The sequence below is a fragment of the Chelon labrosus genome, assembly GCF_963514085.1.
Source record: "Chelon labrosus genome assembly, chromosome: 6".
Lineage (NCBI taxonomy): Eukaryota > Metazoa > Chordata > Actinopteri > Mugiliformes > Mugilidae > Chelon > Chelon labrosus.
In genome coordinates, this window is record NC_140342.1 from 21,237,178 (window position 1) to 21,262,488 (window position 25,311).

At 41.3% G+C, this 25,311-nt stretch overlaps 2 protein-coding genes and 1 pseudogene across 3 annotated transcripts; 2 read left to right on the forward strand and 1 right to left on the reverse strand.

Annotated features, from left to right (window-relative positions):
* Positions 1–2,056: 2,056 nt before the first annotated feature.
* On the reverse strand, positions 2,057–7,723 carry dnajb4 (DnaJ heat shock protein family (Hsp40) member B4). The gene is made up of 3 exons (XM_084546483.1): positions 7,289–7,723; positions 5,271–5,857; positions 2,057–2,709 (listed from the first exon to the last, which is right to left on the reverse strand). Exons 1-3 carry the CDS (start codon positions 7,497–7,499, stop codon positions 2,479–2,481), a joined length of 1,029 nt encoding a protein of 342 aa, XP_084402609.1. The 5' UTR covers positions 7,500–7,723; the 3' UTR covers positions 2,057–2,478.
* A 1,792-nt stretch (positions 7,724–9,515) lies between these two features.
* Positions 9,516–16,469, forward strand: slc25a24l (solute carrier family 25 member 24, like; the record flags this gene model as incomplete). The annotated part of the gene is made up of 10 exons (XM_084547378.1): positions 9,516–9,806; positions 9,918–10,044; positions 10,469–10,556; positions 11,077–11,188; positions 11,266–11,424; positions 11,596–11,733; positions 11,826–11,936; positions 15,833–16,000; positions 16,069–16,207; positions 16,282–16,469. Exons 1-10 carry the CDS (start codon positions 9,684–9,686, stop codon positions 16,467–16,469), a joined length of 1,353 nt encoding a protein of 450 aa, XP_084403504.1. The 5' UTR covers positions 9,516–9,683.
* A 1,305-nt stretch (positions 16,470–17,774) lies between these two features.
* Positions 17,775–24,882, forward strand: LOC311489916 (annotated as a pseudogene). The gene is made up of 5 exons (XR_014699942.1): positions 17,775–17,998; positions 18,306–18,381; positions 23,773–23,927; positions 24,011–24,183; positions 24,291–24,882. The product of XR_014699942.1 is annotated as an uncharacterized misc_RNA (transcript).
* The last annotated feature ends 429 nt before the right edge of the window (positions 24,883–25,311 follow it).

A 25,311-nucleotide genomic window follows, 5' to 3' on the forward strand; every position in this document is an offset into this window, starting at 1 on the left:
AGGAGGGCAGGAGCACCAGGGAGTACACCTGTAAAACAATTATTAGCCAAGATCACACCACACAAACTTAATAACAGGATATTCACACGTTGTTTTGTACCTTTATGAACTTTAACTCTGCTTTATTGCACATACAGAAGACCCACTGTGCAACAAGTTAGGCACTAACACTAAATATATAAGCGTCTGAGATGAAGAAGCCAATAAAATATAGTTATAAGTATAAAAACTAAGGCACATGACAGATTGAATAGTGGCCGGTGCAGCCTCTGAGTTTGGCCGGTGCAAAATAAAATATAAAAGAAGCTAATAAATATAATAACGCGCGCTTGTTAAGTCTCTAAATCTTCTTGTTTTTAGTATAGTTTGCTCGTTTACACAGTTTTTTCTGTGAGTTAATAACTTGACATGGAAAAAGAAAGGAAGAAAATTGAGAAAAATCCCCTTTAAATCTTCTTTTTTAGTGTTTTAGCCTTGATTTGTTTCTCAGGTTTTAGTTTTTCTTACTTGGCGTATGCAAGAAAGTGAAGGCAATTTGACAAAAACACAAATTTGCACCAGATATTCACTCATATTTAGAAACATTATAGACTTTAAGTCTTTGTTTTTGCATATTTCCAAATAGCGTATTGACACGTACACTATTTAACATCTAAATCTTCTTGTTTGTCGTATCCTTTGCTTGTTTCCACAGTTTTTCTGCGAGATAATTAATTGAAATGGAAAAACAATACAACAATGGAGTACAAATGGAGAAAAACCCAAATAAACAGTAGATATTAACCAATTTTGTGTCTAAATTCTTTAAATCTTGTTTTTAGTATTCTAGCTTCATATTTTTTGTGCATTAATTAGAAAAAAATAAAAGTAATTTGACAGAAACACAAATGTACACCACATATTCACTCATATTTAGAAAAGTTATAGACTTTAAATCTTAGTTTTTAGTATTTTTGCTTGTTTGTTTTAATTACTTGACATATGGGAAAAAAATGAAAGAAATTTGACAAAGCACAAACTTAGACATACATTTTGGATCTTTAGAAACTCTAGTCTTTTGTATTTTTACTCGTTTCCATAAGGTTTTGGTGTTAAATTACTTAACTTGGAAACAATCAAGGAAAATGAAGACTTACATTTAGATGTTGTGCTCTAAAGTCTTTAAGTCTGAGTGGTTTTTAGTATTTTTGGTGGTTTCCACACATTTTCTAAGTGTTAATTACTTGACACATTGAAGAAAATGACACAAATCAGACTAAAACACTCTCAAAATGTGTCCCCAGTAAGTTTCAACCCCCATTAACACCTTGAGTCTGGAGTTTTCTGGACGGTTAACCTAAACCGTGTCCTCTCATGATTACAAATGCGTAAACAATGTTTTCCCCATTAAAAAAAACGGACACTTTCCCAATTCACTAACCGGTTTTGCAACAATTTTCTGCAGAGATGATCACTGCCGGCTGCTAAACTCCCACATGAGCGGGAGCAGGTGTGTTTACTCTCCAGCCTCGATGGACGACAGTGACTCATCGGTTGCACAAATCTCAACTCAGCACATGCTGACGTACGCGCAGGTCTTTCATGGATAGATAGATAGATGGATAAATGGATAGACGGATGAATAGAGTAGATCTCCCCCCTTTTCTGGGGCCCTGACTCATGATGAGTGATGTGGCGTCCCCTGGTGGGAAAATGTAAAGGCCTCTGTGTTGGCAGCTGAGAGCAGACAGCTATATTTACACAGCTTCACCATCAGTAACTTAAAGCATTAAACTGAGTCGACATATGTTTAATTTGGCTCTTTGCACATCAGAAATGTAACCGTTTAAGCTTTACAACAACAAAATATTCATATCTGACTATCAAAATAAGAGGTTCATTTAAAAAAATTTCCCCCGGCTGCTGCAGACTATAAACGACCCTAAGCAGTATAAGCAGTTTTAAAACACTTGTTAATCATTATCTGTTTCCATGAGTGAAACAGCTCACCATCAGTTCATGTGGAAATATTTATTTTAAAATTCAAGTTCAGCATCTTCACAGGTAAAATCTCTACACACTGCACCGGCTCAGTCACACACGCTTCCCTCTCGTACACAAACTTTAAGACAAAGCTTGCATCTATTCGTGACAACATGAAGTTTGTTAAATGTAGAGTTTTTCCAGGATCCGTGGGATTTTGTTTTTTTGGCAACTGTAGACTCACTCACAGCCAAATACATCCAGCAAACGAAAAGATAAAGCGAAACATGAAATGTGTAGGTACTTTCAGATATCAGCAATCCACGCAGTCTTGCACTTGTGTCGACTTGGCAGCATGCACGGAGTTTAAAAAGAAGAAGAAGAAGAAAAGAAATAGCACTGGATAGCTCAAAAATAGAAATTGCACATTCGTCGGTTGGGGGGGGGGGGTCCATCTGTGAGCTGTCAGAGCTGTCCTTGTGTGTTTTGGTATCGAGGACGAGCGCCTGCCGGGTCCTAAGTAGGTAAGTGCCGTTTCAGGACGTCCTTGGCGTTGCCCGGCAACGTTTCGGGAAAGTTCACGTCAAACTCCACCACCAGGTCTCCTCTCTGCTCGGGGTTTTTGGGTAAGGGGAGGCCCTGCCCGGCGACAGTTTTTCTCATGCCGGGCTTGATGACGTCCGTGATCTTCATGTTGCACGTCTTCCCGTCTATCGTCGACACGGTAACCGAGCATCCGCACAGCGACTGCAGAGACAGGAGGAAGGGGAGCGAGTGAGGAGAACAGCAACCCACACATGTAGCCACTGCAGCCAGAAATAACACATTAATCTGTTCTCTGGCTGAGATCAGCGCTGCGGATATTTTCAAACAATTATTCATATCATGAATCTCCAAATATAAAAAGATTACACATAAAATAATCATGTGTTGTCGCACTGTAATAACAGGCTTTGTCTGATTTGATTTCTGCAACGAATGATTATAGCAGAAAGATGTAATCAGCTGAAAGTCTACAGACGATGATTCTGCATTATTACTGAGCCTTCTTGAGAACATATAACCTGATGCATGCTGGATTTTAACATAAACATATATAAACATATAACATTTAATAACCCAAATATGTATCTTCAGGCTCTACGTTTTTACAAAACCCATAAAAATGAAACTCCCTATTAACAGGAAGAAGCCTTGAGAAGCTCATTTGAGGGGGAGGAGGTAGATCGACTGTAACGGTGGCATCAGCTGAGAATCATGTCGGATTTAGTTTGAAATCTCAGAGCTGCAGTTACTTTTTTTGCCCTCCAGTCAAATTATGTGTCAGTGCAATATTTTTGCAGGGTTGGTAGCGCAGGGTTGGTGATTTAATCCCTGGCCAATCCCTGAACGCTGGCCGAAGTGACCTTGGGCAAGACACTGAACCGCTGAGGTAGATAAGCTCAATATACACCAATCAGGCATAACATTATGACCACCTTCCTAATATTGTCCAGGTCTCCCTTGTGCCTCCAAAACAGCTGTAGCTCATCAGAGAATGGACATGGACCTTCTGAGGGTGTCCTGTGGTGTCTGGCAACAGAATGTTGTTAGTGGGGGGCCTTTGAGGGGAGGGGCCTCTGTGGATCATCCCACAGATACTTGATCAGTTACTAGTGAATTTGGAGGCCAGGTCAACACCTTGTGCTGTTCTTCATGTTTTTTTTTTTAGTTGTTCTAAAGTGTTTTTGTGTGTGTGTGTCTGTGTCAGGCTGCATCCTGCTGGGGATGGCTGCTACCATCTGTTAGAGAATAAATTCTCTTCCCTACTGCTGGGGTCAGTTATCTGCCCTATTTTCTCTCTGAGGAACATGCCAAGGCCATGGTCCCTCTTTGGCGTCTTCAGTCTCACTCTCTGGCTGTCCACAGACACAGCTGTAGAGTTAGATGATAATGTCCTCCGTCACTGGATGACACTTTGTATTTCCTAGCTGGTGTGAGTCCTTATCTTCATGTTTATGTACAATAGCCAATTGGATGTTAACACATCTCCCCTTTGCTGCCTCGGCCCACCTTTCTAGTCTAAGAATCTGAGCTTTACTGTTTGACCCTTAGAACTGAGGTGGACTCATGCACTTATGTTGTGATGACGAATATTCTGTTCTCCTCGATTGAGCCTAAATAAACTCCTTCAGCATGAGACATACAGGACTCTGGTACTTCTTCTTCTTCATCGGCATCACCACAAATTCCTCCCTAACACCATCAAGAAGGAGTATCATTGCTATGGGGTGGGGGTGTCTAGTCTGGTCTAGGAGGGTGCTACATGTCTAAGTAACATCCAAATGAATGAATGCCAGGTCCAAAAGTTTCCCGGCAAAACAATGAATTGTCACAAGATGGTCAATGTTATTCACTTCTCCTGTCTTTAATGTTGTGGCTGATCGTCTACCATCTGATATAAGCTCCTATTGTGCAGGATGCTCTAACTCGTCCAAAACAAGACTTCCAGCCATCTGCAGTTCTTCACTAAAGAACAAAAGCCGGTTCTGCTCGGCGCACAGCTAACATTTCTCCAAACACGTCTGACTCTGAGCTTTTAAGAGATTTTCTGACATCAGACCTACACAGGAACACAAAATAATATTAACTTTTGGCAAATTGCGTCACCTTCCCACAACTTTCAGCCACAACCACAGTCTTCAATTGTGGATTTCTAGTTGCTGATTTGTCATCTCGTGGCAACAGGTGGTCGCAATCTCTCCTCTGATCTACTTCTTCTGTTTGCTAAGAAGTCAAGTGTGTGATTGCTGACAGAAAAAAATGTCTGGTTGTGACTGGAGACTCATTAAGAAGGTCAGTTCAAATATGTTTTGATTTCTCCGCGTGAGTCAACGAGAGCTGATCTGCTGTTGTTTGCACACCGTTGCAGAGACGATGATGATGAAGAGCTGAGATCTAACGCCGAGCGCCGAGGAGAGTGGGAGGAACCGTATCAGTACATCTTGCACCGTGTGCACGTGGGCGGCCGCCGCCTCTCCGCCCTCCCCTGTGATGCAGCGCCGATTTCTCAATCTTGACGATCCGGTTTACATAAGTCAAACTGTGAGTGCGTGTAGATTTGGTACTACGCTCATTTAGTGTGCTGCACAGCCTTTGAGGCCAAGCACCTGCGGTTTATTGGTCGTGACCAGGCTGCTCGGGGTCTGAGCTGCAGAGTGTTAAAGTCTAAATGTGAACTCACTCTGAAGTGTGTGACTAATCCATCTATCAGGCTCTATTAATACGACTGCAGTCAGTGCAGTGTGCTATAACAGAAAAGGCCTCACCTGTCGTAAGCTCACGCGTACAGGATACACAATGTTGGAGCCCTCCCGCCTAAAGTGAGGGTGTGGTTTGTCCTTGATGACGAAAACAATGTCAGCAGGAATGGTGCCGGCCGACTCGTCTCCCTCTCGCGGGAAAGTGATCTTGGTTCCCTCTTTCCAGCCGCGCTTGATCTCGATCGTGAGGATCTTGTCCTCGGTGCGCATGGTCCTGCCGTCCGGGTTCAGCCTTTTGCGAGAGATTTTCATCCTCTTGGTGCAGCCGTGGAAGACCTCCTCCAGGGAGACCCTCAGTTCGTGGACGATCGCCGGGTCCTGCTTCCGGCGCTGCGGCCCACCCCCGGGGCCTCCGATGTGGCCGTCCCGGGGGAAGCCGTTCAGGTTGAAGTTGGTGAAGGAGCCGAAGGGGTCGTTCCCGTCCACCTCCATGTCCTCGTCGTCGCGCCCGTTGGCTTTGCGCCCGAAGAACATCTCGAAGGGGTTGGAGCCCCCGAAGAAAGTGGCGAAGGTGGCGTGAGGGTCCCCGTGGAAGGTGTAGGTGAAGGTGGTGCCCTGTCCCTCGCCAGTGGGCCCACTTCCTCCCTTAAGACCTGATGTGCAACAGAAACACATAGTTAGCCATCGCAACACCAGACAGGCCTCATTCTGACCACTATCAACCAACCATAGCTTGAAAATCTGAAGATGGTTCCAGCTTCTTAAACTTTTGCGAGAGTTAAACTAAGAGGTTGCCTTGGACACTTGGATATACTTCGTTTTCTGAGGTGTTTTACGATTTAATCTTCGGTGAGGTGTGGCCAGATTAGATCAGAATATGAGTCTGGTAACACAGCACTTCATTAAAATGACATGTTTCCACCAATTATGACAAACAAATGCACGTTATTGGACAGTCCAACAACCAATCAGAGCAATTTTGTAGTAACAAACTCACTACGTCTCTGTTTCTCTTATCTCCATCACCACATAAAGCCCAACAAAAAGGTTCCGACTGGTCGTCAGATCTTTGCCGGAGCGTAATCAGCTCCCAAAGGGAGAGACTCCAGACCAGCATTCCTCCGCGAATATTGTATCGCTGGGGGAAGTTGGTAGGGTGGCTTCCAGGCTAATTATAAAATCCACTTTGGCTTAAATTCGTTCAGTCATGATGACGCTAGACGCTGGAAATCCCTGGCTAGCTGGTGAGACTGATTTTATATTTGGAAAGGGCGCCGGACTGGAAGGCCAGAACTTGGCAATGAGTTGAGGTGTCAAACAACTTGGTATCAAAAGAGGGAAAAGTCGGATCGGTTGTCCAAGTTTGTTCAATAAAACGTGCATGTGTTTGGGAGTCCAAAACAGAAAAATGCACATTTTAAGAGACTTTTAAAGACTTTACAGACGATCATCTCCCCACACAGATGTTTAAGAAACTTGGATTTTGACTGTATGGCTTTCAGAGGTCATGGAAGACAAATTTCCAGGTTCATGTTTTTTTTCTTTGCCTTGCTTTACTTACGTCTGTCCTTTCTGGAAACCTTTGTGTTAAAGTTAGTGGAAAATCATCACACGTCAGCTTAAATGATCAATATATGGAGGTGGAGATGATAGGTGGTCTATTTTCTCCTCCTCCTGGATCCCATCCATAGACACCTGGACTTAAAATCAAACCTTTATGTCCACACACTAATGAGCATGCCCAGAAAAGCCTGTTATGTGCTGATTTACGCATCATTTGTGCGTAAATCTGATGTGGTAAAAGGGAGACACATATCTCTTTCTCTTACAGCATAAGGGCTTATAACTGCAGCTATAGTGTAAAACTGGGTAATGCACAGAAATGTAGGCCCATGATCTGCTGAACAGCTGTTTCCTGGGCCTCGCTGTTTTCCCGGTTACAGTGTGTGACTTGAATTGATGCCAGCGGTGTTTTACATCCATTCGGTTTTCTTTCCTCCGGTGCATTTAAAGCCAATACGCAAATAAAATAAATCATTTAAAAGGGAAAAACGTAAATGAACGCGATGAAAAACACACATTACCTTCTTCTCCGTACTGATCATAAATTTCCCTCTTCTTCGGATCACTGAGGACTTCATATGCCTCGGCAATTTCCTTAAATTTCTCCTCGGCGGCTGCAGACTTGTTTTTATCCGGATGCCATTTCAGCGCTTGTTTTCTGTAAGCTTTCTTTATGTCCTCGTCCGTGGCTCCTTTAGAGATGCCAAGCGTTTTATAGTAATCTTTACCCATTGCTGTAATTTTTTTTTTATTATTAAAATCACCGAGAAATAAAATAAAAAATATAAAAGAGCCCCTGGAGAAGAGGTGCTAGACCGGCCTGGGTCTGCTCTGCTCTGCTCTGGTCGACGGATGGTTGTCACAGCAGACTGATAAACAGAAAGCGGCCGCAGACAGACACACGCTGCGGGATGAAGACCATTTAGAGGCGGTTAGTCAACGCCGTGGACCCCGTGTTATTTCTCCGTGACTGGATGACCCTCTTTAAATAGCCACCGCTCCCTCCCCTGCATCCACAGAGCAAGAGTCAAGTTAGATCCAATAAATAATTCTGCTTCCGGTATGTTTGAACCGGTGCTACTTTTTTTATTTTCTGTCAGACTGAATATCTTCCAAAATTGATCGTAAAAGCGTCAGTTCTACAATAACAACATGTACTCCTGTCCTGTGCTGCTTCCTGCTGCAGTGTGCACAAAAACTTAGAAATTAACAACTGCAATGAAAATGAATGAATGCAATTAAAGCTGCACATTTTCAAAATGCTGTGAGCTTTGATTACAAGGCTAAAAAATATATATTTTATTATCATACTGACATCACAACCAGGAATCATAAATATGAAACATATTTAACTTTTTTTATTTACAGTTTTTTATTAGCCTCCTTCATATTTTTCCATTTTTCTTACAATTTAAAAAAATATATATAAAAAAATGCAGAAAATACTGTGTTTAAAAATTATGAAAGACGTTTTTTTAAAAAATTTTTTTGCTCGAGTATATTTTGCACGAGAAATGAAAGCTTTTATTTTGAAATCGGACTTCCGGTGTGCTTCGGTCAATCTCGACAGGATGAACTGGAACCAAGCGGCTCTTTCTAGAAAGCCAGAGCTGTGGGGCTCGTCATTCACTATTCAGGGGTCCTTTCCACATCATCCAGGTGAGAGGTGGTGGATGTGGTGGTGGTGGGGGAAAAAAAGAATCACAGTTTAATTTATAGACATGACGTCATCGCTGAAACCTGACACCTGAAACACGCCCCCTTTCAAAATAAAATCAACAAACTAATAAACAGATGTGAATATTTCATGCTTTTATGGACTATAACTCACTTTTTTTGTCACATTAGATGCTAAAAATATACAAACAGAGACAAAAATGTTCACATGAGTTGTCTCCCAACATCGGTTTTTGAATTTAGTGCACGTTAAAAGTGGAATCTTAGATTTTATTTTTTATTTTTTTGTTTGTTTCTTATTATTTTATATAGATTCATATTATATAAAATAATAGTATACTGTCAGCTGCTGCTCTGAGGGCCAAGACCAGTTTATTTCATTAAGAATCTAATGTGCTGATGTGAATATGGGACGAATCTGATATGTTATATGAGATTATAAGAGGTGATTTTACAGTGGTACAATGACATGTCACACAAATATACGATCAAAACAATGTAAAACAATGTGAAAGACAATAAATAAAACAAAATAAAATAAAGCAGTACAGTATATTAACACACAGGCATTGTTTACATGTGAATTTAAAAAAATTACAATTTACTAGTTTTTAAAAATTAATAAATGACTTTGTGTTTGTGTTTTTGGACGTACATTAAGTTAAAAAAACACACACACACACACACACACACACAGTAAAACACAACCTGATAAATACAGTAAAAACCATTGGTAAAAACTTACATTACAAACATGCAGCAAACCAGGGACCAATGGAGGCTGAGTATAAAAAAATGGTGAGTTTTTCAACATTATGTCACACATTAAACCCTCAGCTTGTATTTTTTAATGTATTTAAATGAATCCCATACTTATTTATCTCATTATTAAAAGGCCACAGTTTGTCTCTGAACAATCACCAGAGGCCACACTGATGACTGAGAGCGATGGAGGTTTCTCCTGCAGCCACAGCGCCACCTGCAGTTCAACAGGTGAAATGAGTTGCCATCTTTAGAGACAGGATCTCTCTCTCTCTCTCTCTCTCTCTCTCTCTCTCTCTCACTCTCTCTTTCTCTCTCTATCTCTGCATTGCCTCTGAGCTCTGACAATGAGTCAGCGCCGGTGCAGCTCTGCAGGTCAATAATCTCTGGTTATAATCAATGCATTAATTGTCCGCTTTAAAGGGAACCGCAGCAATTAAAGCAGCAGAAATTTAGCATCTTTTGTTTTAGTGAATCATGGATCAGTTTCGAGGTTTATTTGACAAGCTGGACCAAAACGAGGATGGCTTCATAACGGTGGACGAGCTCCACGACGAGATGAGGAAGCATGGGATCCTCTCAGCAGATGGCAAGGTTCAGGTAACAGATATGTTGTTTTTAAAACCCTCTACTCATGTGCACAGCTCTAATTTGATTAGTTCAAAACCTGCAAATAAAAAACAACAACATTTTTTTTCATTATTTGTTTAGAATATCATTGATTCTTATGACAAAGACAAAGATGGGCTGCTGGATTATAACGAGTTCCTCAGCTACATGATGGACAGAGAGAAGAAATGGAAAATTCACTTTAATGACCTTGACAAGAACAAGTGTGGTAAGCATATGTTTTGTTATATATCCCAAGAAAACTAATAATAAAATGCTCCAATGTGCAATAGACTTGCAGGATACACAGCATAAGCACCAGCATGCAAAGAGTTTTGAATCCGTTTTCAACCTGTTTCATGCCATTTAAAGATCTTAATGAACACAATCTTTACTTATGTGGAAAGCATGTTCTCCAGTCTCGCCTTCCCTCTCTATAAACTAAAACAAATCATAGTTTCCTGACTATAAAATGTGCTTTTCAAGGTCAGACGGGGAAGACACTGTTACGCGAACTTGAGATTTATTTATAGTGCACAACACTGCAGTGCCTCAGTGACCCTTGCACTCGCACCGTCGCCTATCATCACACTTTACGGGACGAGCGTGAGCCCGTGTCTGTTTGTAACTTTGTGCATTTCTTTTCCGATCAGGGGAGATTGACCAGGACGACGTCATATGTTTGTTTAAGGAGTTAGGAGTGGTCATTTCAAAGCCGAATGCAAAAAAAATAATACAAATGTAAGAGTTTTTTGCCCACTACCTCATGGACTCATTGTTGAACTTGAACAAAGTGTCGTTTGTCTGAAAAAATAAAGTAAAACTGCATAACTTTTCATGTGGGGTTTGAATTTAAGGTCTGGGTTGCCAGGTCTGAGCCTGTATTTTTATATTTTATTTTTTCCATGAGACTAAACATGGAATTTCTATAAGATCCTGGGTAAATATGTTAATTAATTTGTCATTTGCTGGCTTGAGCTGTGCAAAATTGGACAAATTCGCTAAATAAACCATCGAGTTTGAGATTTAAAAGGAGTAAGAAGATGTTTTGTGGCTCCAAAGGATCCTTCAGTCCTGGCTAACCTGACTTTCTTATATATTAGATTAATAACAGATAATTACTGCTCTGTTATTAATCTGTCACTATTTCTACTTGTCATTTTCCCTTGTGTGAGGTGTGAGGTGTGAGGTGACTATATATAAAGTAAAACAACAGATGACGTGCACTTAGCTAACAGAGTATTGTGTTTTCTGACACCAGGATGGACAAGGACAGCTCCATGACGGTGGACTGGGATGAATTCCTGCACCACATCATCCTCAACCCCGTGGACAGTATAGGAGAGCTGGTGTCCTCGTGGAAACACAGTCTGGTAAGATCGTCTGTAAATAAACACAATTACGTCAAGGTTAAGGATAAATTAAATTCCTCGTTTTGTCCCGCTGTGAGGTTTTTGACGTGGGGGAGAGTCGCGCGATGCCCATCGAGTTCCCGGAGGAGGCGTCCGGCTTTGGCGCTTGGAGGACGTTTGTCCTGTCGGCAGGGCTGGCGGACGGCGTGTCCCGGACTGTGACGGCGCCCATAGATCGCCTAAAAACCCAGCTTCAGGTCAGTGTTTTTGTCGTGAAGTGACCTCGGGAAAGAGATCAGTAAGCGTGACCTCTGACCTCCCTGGGTGGAGCAGGTGAAAAGTTCTTATTGTCTGTTTAAACTCTTTGTTACACCTGTTTTCAGCATAAAGATGGGTTTCATATAACCAAACAACTGTCTGCTCCACAGGTTCATGGATCCAAGGCCTTCTCTCAAGGCTTCCAGGAGATGAGGACGGGCGGTTTGCGGTCGATGTGGCAAGGCAACGCCGTGAACGTGCTGAAAGGAACGCCACAGTCAACCCTACAGTGTCTTATCTACGCCCAGGTGAGGAGGAGCATCCCTGGCAAGCTTCATTTGAATTATTTATCAACAGTTTCTTGTTCCTAATCTGGAGGCGCCGCTCTTCTCCCACACAGATGAAGGTGTCCACGCAAAACAGGACTCAGGAGGCCCTGACGGTGCAGCAGCGTTTCGGTTTGGGCTGCGTCTCCGGAGCGGTCGCCCACGCCGCCTTCTACCCCTTAGAGGTATCAGTGGCAGGTCTGAGTGCCTTAACACTTCTGTCACGTGTCCTGTGTTTGGTCACAACAAACACACAAACACGGTCTAATTTCAAATGTCACTGTGTCACTGTCAAACACAAAAACACAGGAAGCCCTGGGTTCAGACCTATAAACCAGCAGTAAACATTCAATGATAGTTATTTACAGATATCTGTGTACAAAAATAAACGTCTTTTGCACTTGGTTATAAATATTCTGCACGCTGGATTGCAGTACACCTGTTCTCAGAGGTGGGAAGTAACGAAGTACAAACACTTAGTCACTGTACTTAAGTAGATTTTTCAGATATCGGTACTTTACTTGAGTGTTTATTTTTCTGGTGACTTTTTACTTTTACTCCCCACATTTGTACAAATATCTGCACTTTCTACTCCTTTCTACATTGGAAAACAGGCTCGTTTTAAGTTTTTTAACCTGCACGGATGACAAGACGTAAAAGACGTGACATGATCGGACATGACTAGAGCATCGGACTAGAGAAGGAAAGTCGATGATGGACTGCGCTCGCAACATGGTTGGTGATACCTGTTGACCTGATGCTGATGCTGAAGGTGCCTGTTATCAATCGATGGAAACTCACAGGAGACTGACAAGCTGAGCCTATAGAATTAGACCAGTCGCGTCATATTTAGTAAAAATGCGATCTTTGCACATGCCTACAGTTATAAAGGAAAATACCCTCCAATACCCTCTATTATCAGCTATATGCACCGGTGTTCCTGTTTACTTCTTTTACTGGGTTAAACAGGCATCCTGTTGGTAGGGTGTGGTTTCTTTTGCTATCATTAGCTTTTTGAAGAAAAAAAAAAAAAAAAAGGCTGGTTTTTCATATTTCAATTCACTTCAGGCTCAGATCAAAAATACTAAATGGAAAAACGGGCCACAGGACTGAATTTGATTTTAATATTTAACTGGTCGGGTTTAAATGACCCGGAAGTTTTGTAATGAGCGTTAACAAACATACGTTAGCTTGCTAGCCGCCCTGTTATGTTGTGCTCGATTTTACAGGTTCAACTGTGAACGTACCAATTTGCTGTTATTTGAGTTATAACGCAAGCTATACGTTATAACTAACATTTTTTGATTTTCCATTGCCATTTGAAAATGGAAAGAAAAACAAATTCAGATATGGCGTGGTTTCTGTTGCTATCATTAGCTTTTTGAGCATTTTTTTGGAAGCCAGTTTACAACGTTAGCAATGCTATGGGAACACATCATTCATAGCTAACACTAGCTCTCAGTTTAAAAACAACAACAACCCAATAACACTTAATTTATTATTAAAAATGATCTAGATGCTCATGCAGGACCTCTGGTCAGTTCAGTCTAGATTATCCCGCTAGAACCTTTTTCATTTTGCAAAATTATCAACGGATGAATTGTTTCATTAATGGCAAAATCATTTTTACTTTTACTTAAGTACATTTCAGAGTCTGTACTTTCTTACTTTTACTTGAGTAAGGGAGTTGAATCAGTACTTTTACTTTTACCAGAGTATTATTTTACACATTTTAAGTATCCGTACTTTTACTTAAGTACAGAAAGTTAATACTTTTGCCACCTCTGCCTGATCCTACATTGTAAGAGCTGTGTAACTACTATCTCATGTCCAATTCTGGTTATATTTTGTACTATGTCTGTGAAGGTTCTCAGTCATCCAGGTCATGGTAGGACAGTTCTAGAGGACTGGTGGGAAGTCTGAGGTTTTAAATAGAAACTGGAACTTGCTTGTTGTGTAAACAACCAGAAACCGGTGCAGCTAATTTCTATTAACGGTCGTGCTAATTTGTAGCTTAAACATTGTCAACTCCATGTAGAATAACACAGAACTGGCATTGTGCAGATATATTTTCATTTCCTGGTGCATTCTTCCTAAAGTTTTATATTTTTCTGCTCTCACGTGCACTCATTATTCATCACTATTATCACAATCCTCTCAACTACTTTCACAAAATACCTAATGCTCTTTCTTTATCCTCTTTTGTCTTTCATTCAAGCATTTATTTAATTTTTTTCTGTCATTGTTATCTCTTTTTTCCTTCTTTACATGCAAATACTTCCTTCCTGACCCTATATACACCGCAAGTATTATGCAAATTGTATTTAAGTGTCATAAAGATAGACACCTGTGATAATTAGTTTGCCAGGTGAGCCCATATGAAGGAAAAACCACTGAAGAAGGACGTTCCACATTATTAAGCAGACCACCGTTTTCAAGCAATATGGGAAAGGTATGAAAACCTTAGATATTTCACGAAAACTTAAGCGTGATCATCGTACTGTTAAGAGATTTGTGGCTGATTCAAAGTCCACACGGGCTCGTGCAGATAAAGGCACAACGAGGAAGGTTTCTGCCAGACAGATACATACATACATTAAGAGAGCAGCTGCTAAAATGCCGCTACAAAGCAGCAAATGGGTATTTGAAGCTGCTGGTGCCTCTGGAGTCATGCAAATATCAAGGTGTAGGATCCTCCAGAGGCTTGCAGTTATGCATAAGCCTTCTATTCGGCCACCCCTAACCAATGCTCACAAGCAGAAACGGCAGCAGTGGGCCCAGAAATACATGAAGACAAATTTTCAAACAGTCTGTGCAACCCTGGATGGTCCAGATGGATGGTGTAGTAGATGGTTGGTGGACGGCCACCATGTCCCAACAAGGCTGCGACGTCAACGAGGAGGTAGCGGAGTCATGTATTGGACCGGAATCATGGGGAGAGAGCTGGTCGGCCCCTTTAGAGTCCCAGAAGGTGCAAAAATGACCTGTGTGTGGAGTTTCTGCCTGGTACAAAAAGAAGAACCGTGCTTTCTGTAACAAAATCATCTTCATGCATGGCAATGCACCAGCTCATGCTGCAAGGAATTCCTCTGCATCGTTGGCTGCTCTGGGCATAAAATGGGAGGAACTCATGGTGTGGCCCCCATCCTCCCCTGACCTCAACCCTATTAAGAACCTTTGGAGCATCCTCAAGCAAAAGATCTATGAGGGTGGGAGGCAGTTCACATCCAAACAGAAGCTCTGGGAGGCTATTCTGACATCCTGCAAGGAATTCAAGCAGAAACTCTCACAAGAAAACCTCACAAGTTCAATGGATGCAAGAATTGTGAAGCTGTTATCAAATAAGGGGTCCTATGTTAAACTTGAGCGTAATAAGTTTCTTTATTTTTGAAAAATATGCGGTTATTATTGGGAGGTTCGTTCAGTAACATTCAAGTTATCCTCTAACGGTTGATGACTTGAAAATGATGCTGACTGTCATTTGCATTGAGTATTTCAGAAAATCAGACAAAAATTGGCATTATAATTTGGAACGCAGTGTACACCCACACAGCAGCGCACACACCTACAGCACATGACCTCCCGTGCTCTGTAGATGTTCTGCAAGTGTATTTTTCATTATGGAAATTAAGTTTAACAGATTATAGAGCGCTTGGCGAGACGATTCAAATGTCGCAAATCGTTTTAATAGAACCAGCATCACAGGACACTTTGTAAAAAGACTGTGCAGACATTTCAGGCACATACTTGTTAAATTATTATGCGTGGCGCCCTGTTTCCACTGTAAGAGTCCCACCAACAGAATGCTTCCAGGCTTTTTAGTCTTTTTAAGTAAAAACAAGTTAAATGTCAATGTGTAAAACATAAAACTGAAAGCTTTACACACACAGTCATTAGTATTTCTTAGCATTAATATCATAGAAAGAATAAAACTTTGTGTACCAGTTGATTTTAAATGTCTAAAGGGTTAATGAGAGATGTAAATCTCTAGTTTAGGATTTACACTCCTTATTAGAGTTTAATGTATTAGTTTAGTTTTATTTCGTTAACCCCTCTCCTCCTCCTCCTCTCTGCTCTACAGGTGTTGAAGGTGAGGCTGAACCTGCAGCAGGCCGGCACTTATCACGGCGTCGCGGCGTGCGCCCGGTCCATTTACAGACAAGAGTCTTTGTCCTCCTTTTACAGAGGATTCAAGCCGAGCATCCTTTGTATGATCCCCTACGCAGGGGTGGAGTGTGCAGTTCATCAGGTGAGGTGGAACGACAGCAGAGAGGATCACTCTTATTTTGAAAGGTACTAATTAGGTTCTCATTGCAGTCCATCATGAACTGGGCAAGGAGCGATCCAGCTAACAACAGCGACTCTAAGCTGTTTTTCTTCAGTTTTGTGGCCTTTGCTTCTGGACAAGTGACCAGTTACCCGCTGGCAGTGATCCGAACTCAGCAGCAAGCGCAGGGTAACCCATTTCTTTGACGGTCTTTAAATTGTATTCATCATAATCTTTTGCTCATTTTTCAACTTGTTTTCCAGCTTTCAGGTCAGATTCACGTCCATCCTCAGGTGTGTTACCGGGACTGATTGGGATATATGAAAGACATGGAATTAGAGGATATTACAGCGGCATGGGAGCCAGCTTCGTCAGGGCTATTCCATGTGCCTTGATTAACTTCACCCTGACAAGAAAATTTGAAAATCTGTTTTCTTCCATGGAGACTTGAGGAATAAAAAAGCAAAAATACAAAAGATGTGACTTTGAATGTTAAATAAGGACCCAAAAATAACTGCAGCTCAAAAATGCTATGATGTGAAACACGATTTTATACTGTTCTGCACACAGCATGAAACCAGCCTGTTCATAGTACACCTGACATGTGCACAGTTGCCTTCAAATACATACTGTGACTGAGTGTGATAACTGGACGCTTGAAATAAGCAAATGAGGACGCGCGTGGTAGTGTGGGCTGTATAATAAAGTTTTATTGCAGAACAGAGGTCAGGCGGTTTCCGTTTATCATTAACACTGTGTTTTATATGACTTGTGACAGGTCTGTCTGTGTCCTACATAATTGTGTTTTACTGTGTTTTACATAATTCAAATAAATCAAGGCACTGACTTTTAATATAAAGCTTTATAGAAGCGCAGCTAAATACAAATGTTACGGGCTACAGATTAAAAATTCTAAACAATACTTATTTTAACTGACAGAAAACTGTAAAATTAAATTAGAACATATAACCTAAAGCATGCAAAACAACAAAACAACCGCCATTTAACTAGCTAGCATGATTGGAACTTTCTTTAGTTATTTCTTTTATTATTCATTTTGTGGAGGGAATAGTTATTTTTTCTAATAATTTTTACAGGCTCCGTCTACTGTACTTTACCTCACAACATTTATTTGTAGCTTAAAGACTTCATTGTCATTAATTTGACTAAATTAATCATTTAATTTACTGTGTTTTTTTGCCACTTTTTAGACAACTTTACACAAATGAGTACTTGAACCTTTTTGTACTGCGCGGCTAATACTTTTGTACTGCTTAAATCAGAAGAAAAGTACTTTACTTGCGATAGAAACAAACATACACTTTTATTCTAAACTTTCAAACTAAAAAAGATAAGCTAATGTATGCAGGGTATTCTGTGAGTTGGCGTCCTGCTGCCATTTTAACTAACTGTGGATGACGTAAACAATAAATAAATATAATTATATAATTTATTTATTTATAATTCTAACAATAAAACTAGAATAATAGTGTGTTTTTGTTCAAACCTAAAAATATATTTGAGACTTTTCTTGGTCACAACTGCTGACATCATCTGGTTGGTTGATCAGCGGTCACGTGACAGCGTCAAACCCGGAAGCGACATCAGAGCAGCGGCAGTGCCTCTTCAGCGACATGGGAATGAAATGAAAACAAACAGAGGTGAAACCTAAGATGCTAATGAGACAGCGTTTCGAGGAATAAATCAGTTGAGTCAAACCGCTTAGCCGGGAAAATGTGTCTTTCCGTGGACTATTATGCAGCACCCCAGCTACATGTGTGTTTTCCTGTTAAGTTTGTACTCCTGCGGATGTTTCTCACTTGTGTCTGCCTGCAAACAAGAGCCAGAGACTCCAGACTGGAGGATGACTCTAAAAAACTATTCGAAATGGAATACACAAGATTGACACGTACTTGAACGCAGCACTGGACCTGTTTGGTGGCGATGACGGGCTGTGTCATTACAGATGTAGTGATGATGGTGACTTTCTTTCTTCCTTCAAGGCATTTCTCCAAGGAAACAACAGTTGTCAACCCAGTAGAAGTAACAGACATTCTGCCTTGCACATCCAAACCACACTTTCCATGTATGTACTGAAGAACTTGGTTAATTAGACACAAAAAGCTTGAAGGTTGAGCTCAAGTTTTACAGCTGGTAAATGCAAAATATATCATTGCCCATTGATCGGCATAGTAAGCTACTCAGTCATGATGTGGTTATCTCTGACAGCGAGATAATGGACGGTGCAAGAACAAGAAACCTCCTCACCTTTGCTCCTGTCTTACAGGGTACAAGCCAGTGCCTCGTCTTGGGTACAAGCAACCACCACCCAACGGATGTGGCTCCCGCTCTTTGGATTTCAGGTAATCTGAGGAGATGGTTGTGAGTCTGTGTCACAATAAGTATGTTGCTATGTGACTTTGATTGTGCAGCATATATATTGCCTTAATATATATTTTTTTTAAATGCAAATTAATAAAAATACAATATACTACACTTTTTGTTTGCAGTACGAGGCAAAGAAGGGAACCTGACAAATACATGGGATACGTTGATATTAGTGTTGTCAGTAATTTTTATTCACTAAAACTCACATTGTCCCATCACTTTCTATTCAAAAACATATTTTTGGTCAATTTAAAACATAACATAAAAACAAAAAATAAAATAAAATTCAGTGATCCCCAATGTCTACCCTCAGTGTCTAGAACTGGACTCCTCCTGTTGATAATTCAATAAATTAAACATCTGGTCTAGAAAAGAAAGATATAAAACTGTGATGAGGACCTCCTCCCCGACCCAGAGTGGCCAAGCCACCCTTTTCCGACTGAGGACTATGGCCTCGAGGACAAGATCCTCTGATCACCCGACACCTTGCTCCACCCGGCTGCGCCTAGAAATTCTGTCCATAAAAGGTATGAACAGAACCGGTGACAAAGGGCAGCCCTAGTGGAGTCCGACCCTCACCGGGAACAGATCCGACTTACTACCGGCTAGACGGACCAAACTCGCACTCCTTTGATACAGGGACTGAATGTATTCCTTTACACAGATGAATGTGAATGGAATTCCTTGGTTTCACTGTGGTTGATGTATTACATAAGTAGTTTTAACAACAAACGCAGACGTTTGCCACCAGGAACGGCCATTTTAGCATTGTGGATCTCCATCTGAGGATACCGATCTGCATATTAATATACTCACATTGCACAGTAGACACCAACCTTTGAAATAAGACAGAATTTTAATTTAGTTCTGTTTACATGAACTGTTGACAATTAAATAGATGCTTTTAAAATCAGGCAGAATTAGGCCTAAAACATCTAGTTTGAATGTCAATAACCCCATACTGTCAGTGGAAACAATGAATGGCATTTTTATACGTGGAAATGCAGATAACTCAAATGAAAGTGTATTGAATAAAATAAATCAAAATAATGTATTAAGTAAACACTTATTACAGTTAAATAGCTGTCTGGTCCTATTTGTGGGCATGGCATGTGATGTGTGGGCGTGGCCTATACCATGTGGGCGGGGTCTATATCATGGGGCGGGGCCTGTGGCGTATGGGCGGGGCATATGGCCGGTGGGCGGGGCCTGTGATCCATCATTCCAACTTCAAAGGAAACTTCAAAGCCAACAGAACCTTTGATGTCAGACCTGTGATCTCAAACCTTTATATAGAGTAAGAGTAAGCGTTATCACCACTTACTCATATCTACTTGACACTTGCACTATTAGTCGCTCGTATCTAGATATTCGTATTGATCGTATTGACAGTTATCGACAGTGAAGGAAGACCTACAAATCCATATTCTACACAGACAACTTCAAACACCAGTTCAAGACATCAAAACATATTTACTGCTACATTTCCATCAGTTTGTGTCTTTGCTAGTCCAATGGCCCATACCAACAACCGAGCACCCAGGGCATTCGTGCCCAATGGTCATGCACCCCAAGGGGCATTCGTGCGCAATGGTCATGCACCCCAAGGGGCATTCGTACCCGATGGTCATGGGCCGAGAGGGGCAATCGTGCCCAATGGTCATGCACCCCAAGGGGCATTCGTGCCCAATGGTCATGCACCCCAAGGGGCATTCGTACCCAATGGTCATGCACCTCAAGGGGCATTCGTGCCCAATGGTCATGGAACCCGAAGGGCATTAATCCCCAATGTTCATGGACCCAGAGGGGCATTAATCCCCGATGTTCATGGACCCAGAGGGGCATTAATCCCCAATGTTCATGGACCCAGAGGGAATAACCCTCACTCGGATGTCATGAATGATGTTGGTCGGCTGCAAAGAGCCTTGGATGCATGTAAGATTGACAATCAGCAATTAAGCAATCATGCACAAATGCAGAAAGAGCGCTTTGGGCAGCTGCTGAAACAAAAGTCAATTACTGAAAACCAGCTGCATTTAGCTAAAAGAAAAATCGACATGCAAGAGAAACTTCTGGAGGAGTACAAGCAGGAGCTTGAAAACCTGAAAAAAACCCTCCCAGAAGACTCAGACAACAACAAGCTGAAGCGTGAAGTCGGTTCACAGACAGAGAGTAACTCCAATGAACACCAGGAGGAGTTAAACCAGCTGCTGTGCCAGAAAGATCATGAAATCCTTGAACTCAACAAGGCTAAGAAGGCACTGGAGGATGAGAAAGCGACATCTGAGAAGGCGAAAAAGGAAATGGAAGAGACAAAGGAAGAGATGGAAGACAAGAATAGGAAACTTGAGGAGGTCGAAGAAAAAATGGGGCAGAAGGGTGGCAAACTGGAGGAGGAGATAAAAGTTCTGAAAGAAGCTAAGAAAGAACTGGTAGAAGAGAAGAAGGTGCTGTTGGAGGAAAAGACAGAACTGGAGGAGGAGATGAGAGATCTGAAAGAGGCTAAGAAAGAGCTGGAAGAAAAGAAGAAGGTGCTGTTGGAGGAAAAGGCAGAACTGGAGGAGGAGATGAGAGATCTGAAAGAAGCTAAGAAAGAACTGGAGGAAGAGAAGAAATTGCTGTCGGAGGAAAAGACAGAACTGAGGGAGGACAGAAAAGAATTTGAGGAGGACAAGAAAGTTCTGTTAGACGCCATGAGACAACTTGAGGAGGAGAGGACAGCTCTGACAGAAGCCAAGAAACAGCTGGCAGATGAGAAGAAAGACCTCTTGGATGCAAAGAAAGAACTGGAGGAGAAGATAGAAATGGAGAAGAATAAAACGTTGGAGGCTGAACAGGCAGAGGTGGAGAGAGACACCAAAGAAGCAAAGAAAGAGAAGAAAAAGAAAGAAAAAGAGGAGAAAAAGAAAGCAAAAGAGGAGAAGAAGGAGGAAGAAAAGAAGGGGGGTAAGAAGAGATGCATATGGACATTTTGGCGCAAGAAGTAGTGTCACGATGACAGGGCAATGTTTGGCGTAAAAACTCAACTGGACTTGTAGAGTTTTTTGAGAGGACGTTTCACCACTCATCCGAGTAGCTTCTTCGGTTCTAGGGGACTGTAGGGAAGTTTGAGATTTAAATAGGAACTCCTACTGAAACTTGCTAGCTGTGTTAACAACCAGAAACCGGTGCAGCTAATTTCCATTAACGGTTGGGTACTTACCTGTCGTTGGGGGGGAGGGGGAACTGTTTCTGTCCCTGTCCTCTTTCCCTATGAATGGTGCTCTAACGACCTTGTCCGTCCGAGGATCGAGTGTCAAGGTGTGAATGAGGTTGAAACTTCTTGGGGACAGAAGTTAAAACTGTATTGTAAATAGATGGCAGATTAAATCTCAGTCCAGACTGGTCTACTCTAAAGATAATACACCCAGGCAGAAACAGGGTAACGTGGTGTATGCTGTTCAGTGCAGTGAGGAATGTACAGACTTACATTGGGGAAACCAAATAACCCATCCATAAACGCATGTATCAACACAGGAGAGCCATCTCATCAGGACATGATTCAGCGGTCCACCTACACCTGAAGGACAAAGGACACTCCTTGATGATGACAACGTCCGAATCTTTGCCAGAGATGAGCGATGGTTCGAAAGAGGAGTAAAGGAAGTCATCTATGTCAGATTGGAGAAACCTTGTCTGAACAGACGAGGTGGACTGAGATTTAGTCTGCCATTTGTTTACAATGCAGTTTTTAACTTCTGTCCCCAAGAAGTTTCAACTTTGTTCACACTTTGACACTGGAGCCTCTGACTGACAAGTGTCCTTAGACCACCATTCATAGGGAAAGACGACAGGGACAGAAACAGCCCCCCTCTCCCCCTCAACGACAGGTAAGTACCCAACCGTTAATTAAAATTAGCTGCACCGGTTTCTGGTTGTTAACACAACAAGCAAGTTTCAGTAGGAGCTCTTATTTAAAAAAACTCAAAAACTCTACAAGTCCAGTTGCCTTTTTTGCGCCTTTTTGGATGGCGTCGGCTGGACAACAGAAGCTCCATCTTCCTCCTGTCTCCATCTTCTCTCCACCCTTTCTCCGCCTTCTTCAAACTCAGCTTTCTACATCCTCTCAATGACCCCCCAGCCTTTCCTCTATGCCTCTCCACCACCTCCCTCCTCTACATTTTTCCTCAAAACCTCCTCCTCCTCCTCCATCTTCACATCTCCATCTTCCCCCACCTCCTCACCTACATCCCCCTTCTCCCCACTTCTGCCTTTCCCTGTCTCTTCCTTTCACGGGAGCTCCGTGGCTCAGTGATTAGCACTGCAGCCTCACAGAAACACCTCCACCACCACTACCACCTCCTCCACCTGTGTTTCTGTACGGAGCTCCGTGTTTTTGGTGCTTGTGGGTTTTCTCCGGGATGCTCCGGTTCTCCCGCAACACTAAAACACAAACTATAGGCTAATTGGAAACTCTACATTGTCCCAAAACAACAATAAACAACAAAATAACAATAAACAACAAAATAACAATATTTCTGTATGTGTCTGTGTCTCTGATTTATTCTTTTTTTTTGTATAGATTAATATTATGTATTATGTGATGACTGTACTGAAGGGGAGACATCTTGGTGGGTAGCGTAATTTATATGAAGCTACTCGAAGCCACAAGCTTAATATAATATACTTAAAAACTGCACATCTAAAACATTTATGCACATTTATGTGACATAATGCACGTAACATTTTTCATACTTACTTTTGGTACTCATGGTTTTGCTTTAGATTTCCACCTACCGTCTCTCAATAACCCAAAGCAACAATGTGAAATCTTCTTTCAATGGAATAAAATCACCTCAGAAAATGTTATAAAACCTTACGATGGATCTGGTATATTTTTTTTTTTTAACAAACTGGATTGCATCGACTAGACATAAGTTCAGTAACGTCTGTATATATTGGGACACTCTGTGTGTTAGACGTTTGCTATGTTCTACACTGCAAACAATACATAATCCAAATTACGAATACAAACTAAATGGGTAAATTGTGATTAATCTAGAGTTTGAAGTTTCATTACGAGTGACTAATAAGATATGATTAATTTCTGCAACTAACACATTTTCAGCTGTGGACTTTCATCACACTGTGGTCATGTTTTTTTTTTTTTTTTTAAATACAGCGATTCTTATTAAGTGTTTTGCATTTAAATTGCTGTCATAATGTTATTAGGGACTTAAAAATGTCATGTCTGTGTGGCAGTTTTAACATCAGAAGTGCAATGTATAAGCTGGTTTCAGTGAAAAATATGTTCATCATATTATTTTCTTATCTCAATCCTGAGCACCTGTATTACAACCTAACAGTAACAGTGCTGACATTTCCAGTTTGATATAGGTATCCCATCCATGACCAAATGCTGTAACCAGCACGACCGCTGCTATGACACCTGCGGCAGTGAGAAGCATGACTGCGATGAGCAGTTTCAGGACTGTCTCGAGGAATGTGCAAAGGACTCTGGGACTGTCCCAGAGTGTCCAAGGTAAGACATGGCTCAAGTGATGGACTGTACACTCTGTGCACAAGACACTTTACACAAGCTCGTACTTCCTCTGTCTCTTCCAGGTCCACAGGTCAGACCATAAAAAGGCAGACGGAGAACCTGCGTGTCGACTACTATGTCACTAGAGATTTCAAGTCAGAGTTCAAGGGCTCAGCACTGCAGCAAACTGAGAAAAATGTAGAGGAGGACTATGTATCTAATGTCAGAAATAACTGCTGGAAAGAGAGACAGACAAGTAAGTAACCGTGGTTGTAAAATGCCTTTAGCACTGCCTTACTGAATTCCGAAATAGATTTTAGTTTTGTAAATCCCTGACATTGTTTCTTTGCTTGTCTCATTCAGAAACAGACCTGCTTTATGCTGCAAAGGTATACAGGGATTATCGAATGCGCAAGAAGGCAGAGCTCATGACCATGGATAACTGCAGGGAGCTGGGAAGACTGAATAACCTATTCCGAGGTGGATGAGTTGGATGCTTCTAGATGATGTAAATGTATATGAATGGATGTGTATGTTCATGATTTTTAAAATAAAGAATCTTTACACTAGGAGCAAAAAACTAATGATATAGTTTAGCTCTGTTACTGAAGTTATAATATGTCCCTCCTCATATCTCCTTGGAACTTCTCCTCTTCCTCACTCCATCCTGACCCCAGGGATTGCCTTGTTATATCATATTGAACCAATCTACACACACTGTAGAAAGCCCCACACCTTTTATTTATTTATTTTTTTACACTCTGCTTTTCTTGTGTTTTCCTGGAAGCAAGAAGGACAAGGACATTTGATTGTAAAGGCATGTGCTTTGAGTAGTGACATCCTGAGAGGCATTCGGCACAAGCAAGTAACTCTCTTAAGAGCCACAAACAGCTTTTGGCATCATCTGCTTGTCATAAATACAAAGTGGGAGACATGGTTCATCTGGGGCCACTTTCAGACATATAAAAACATGCCAGAATGCTTGTTTTAGCTGCCTACTCACCTCCACGCGTGGATGAAGATCAACAGATCATGAAGAGTGACTTTGCTAATAGAGAACATTTTATATTGTCCATTTTTGAATGTTTATGTAGTAATTTAAGTAACTATAGAAGACAGAAGGGTTTTCTTCAGTGCTCGACCAATCATTTAAATAAAGTAAAATTGTTACCATAGATTGTGTGGAGTTGTCTCTTAATCTGCACAAATTCAAAAGGCTGCAATGGGAGATTTTAATTTACTAAGATTTCTGCTGCTGCTCCAATAAAGCGGATGTAAATAGAATTTGAGTAATGGATTATTTTGTAATTTATTTATTTTTATTTAGTGTTTGTAGATTACCTTTAGCAACTGGGCCAGTACTGCACAAAATCTAACCGCAAAT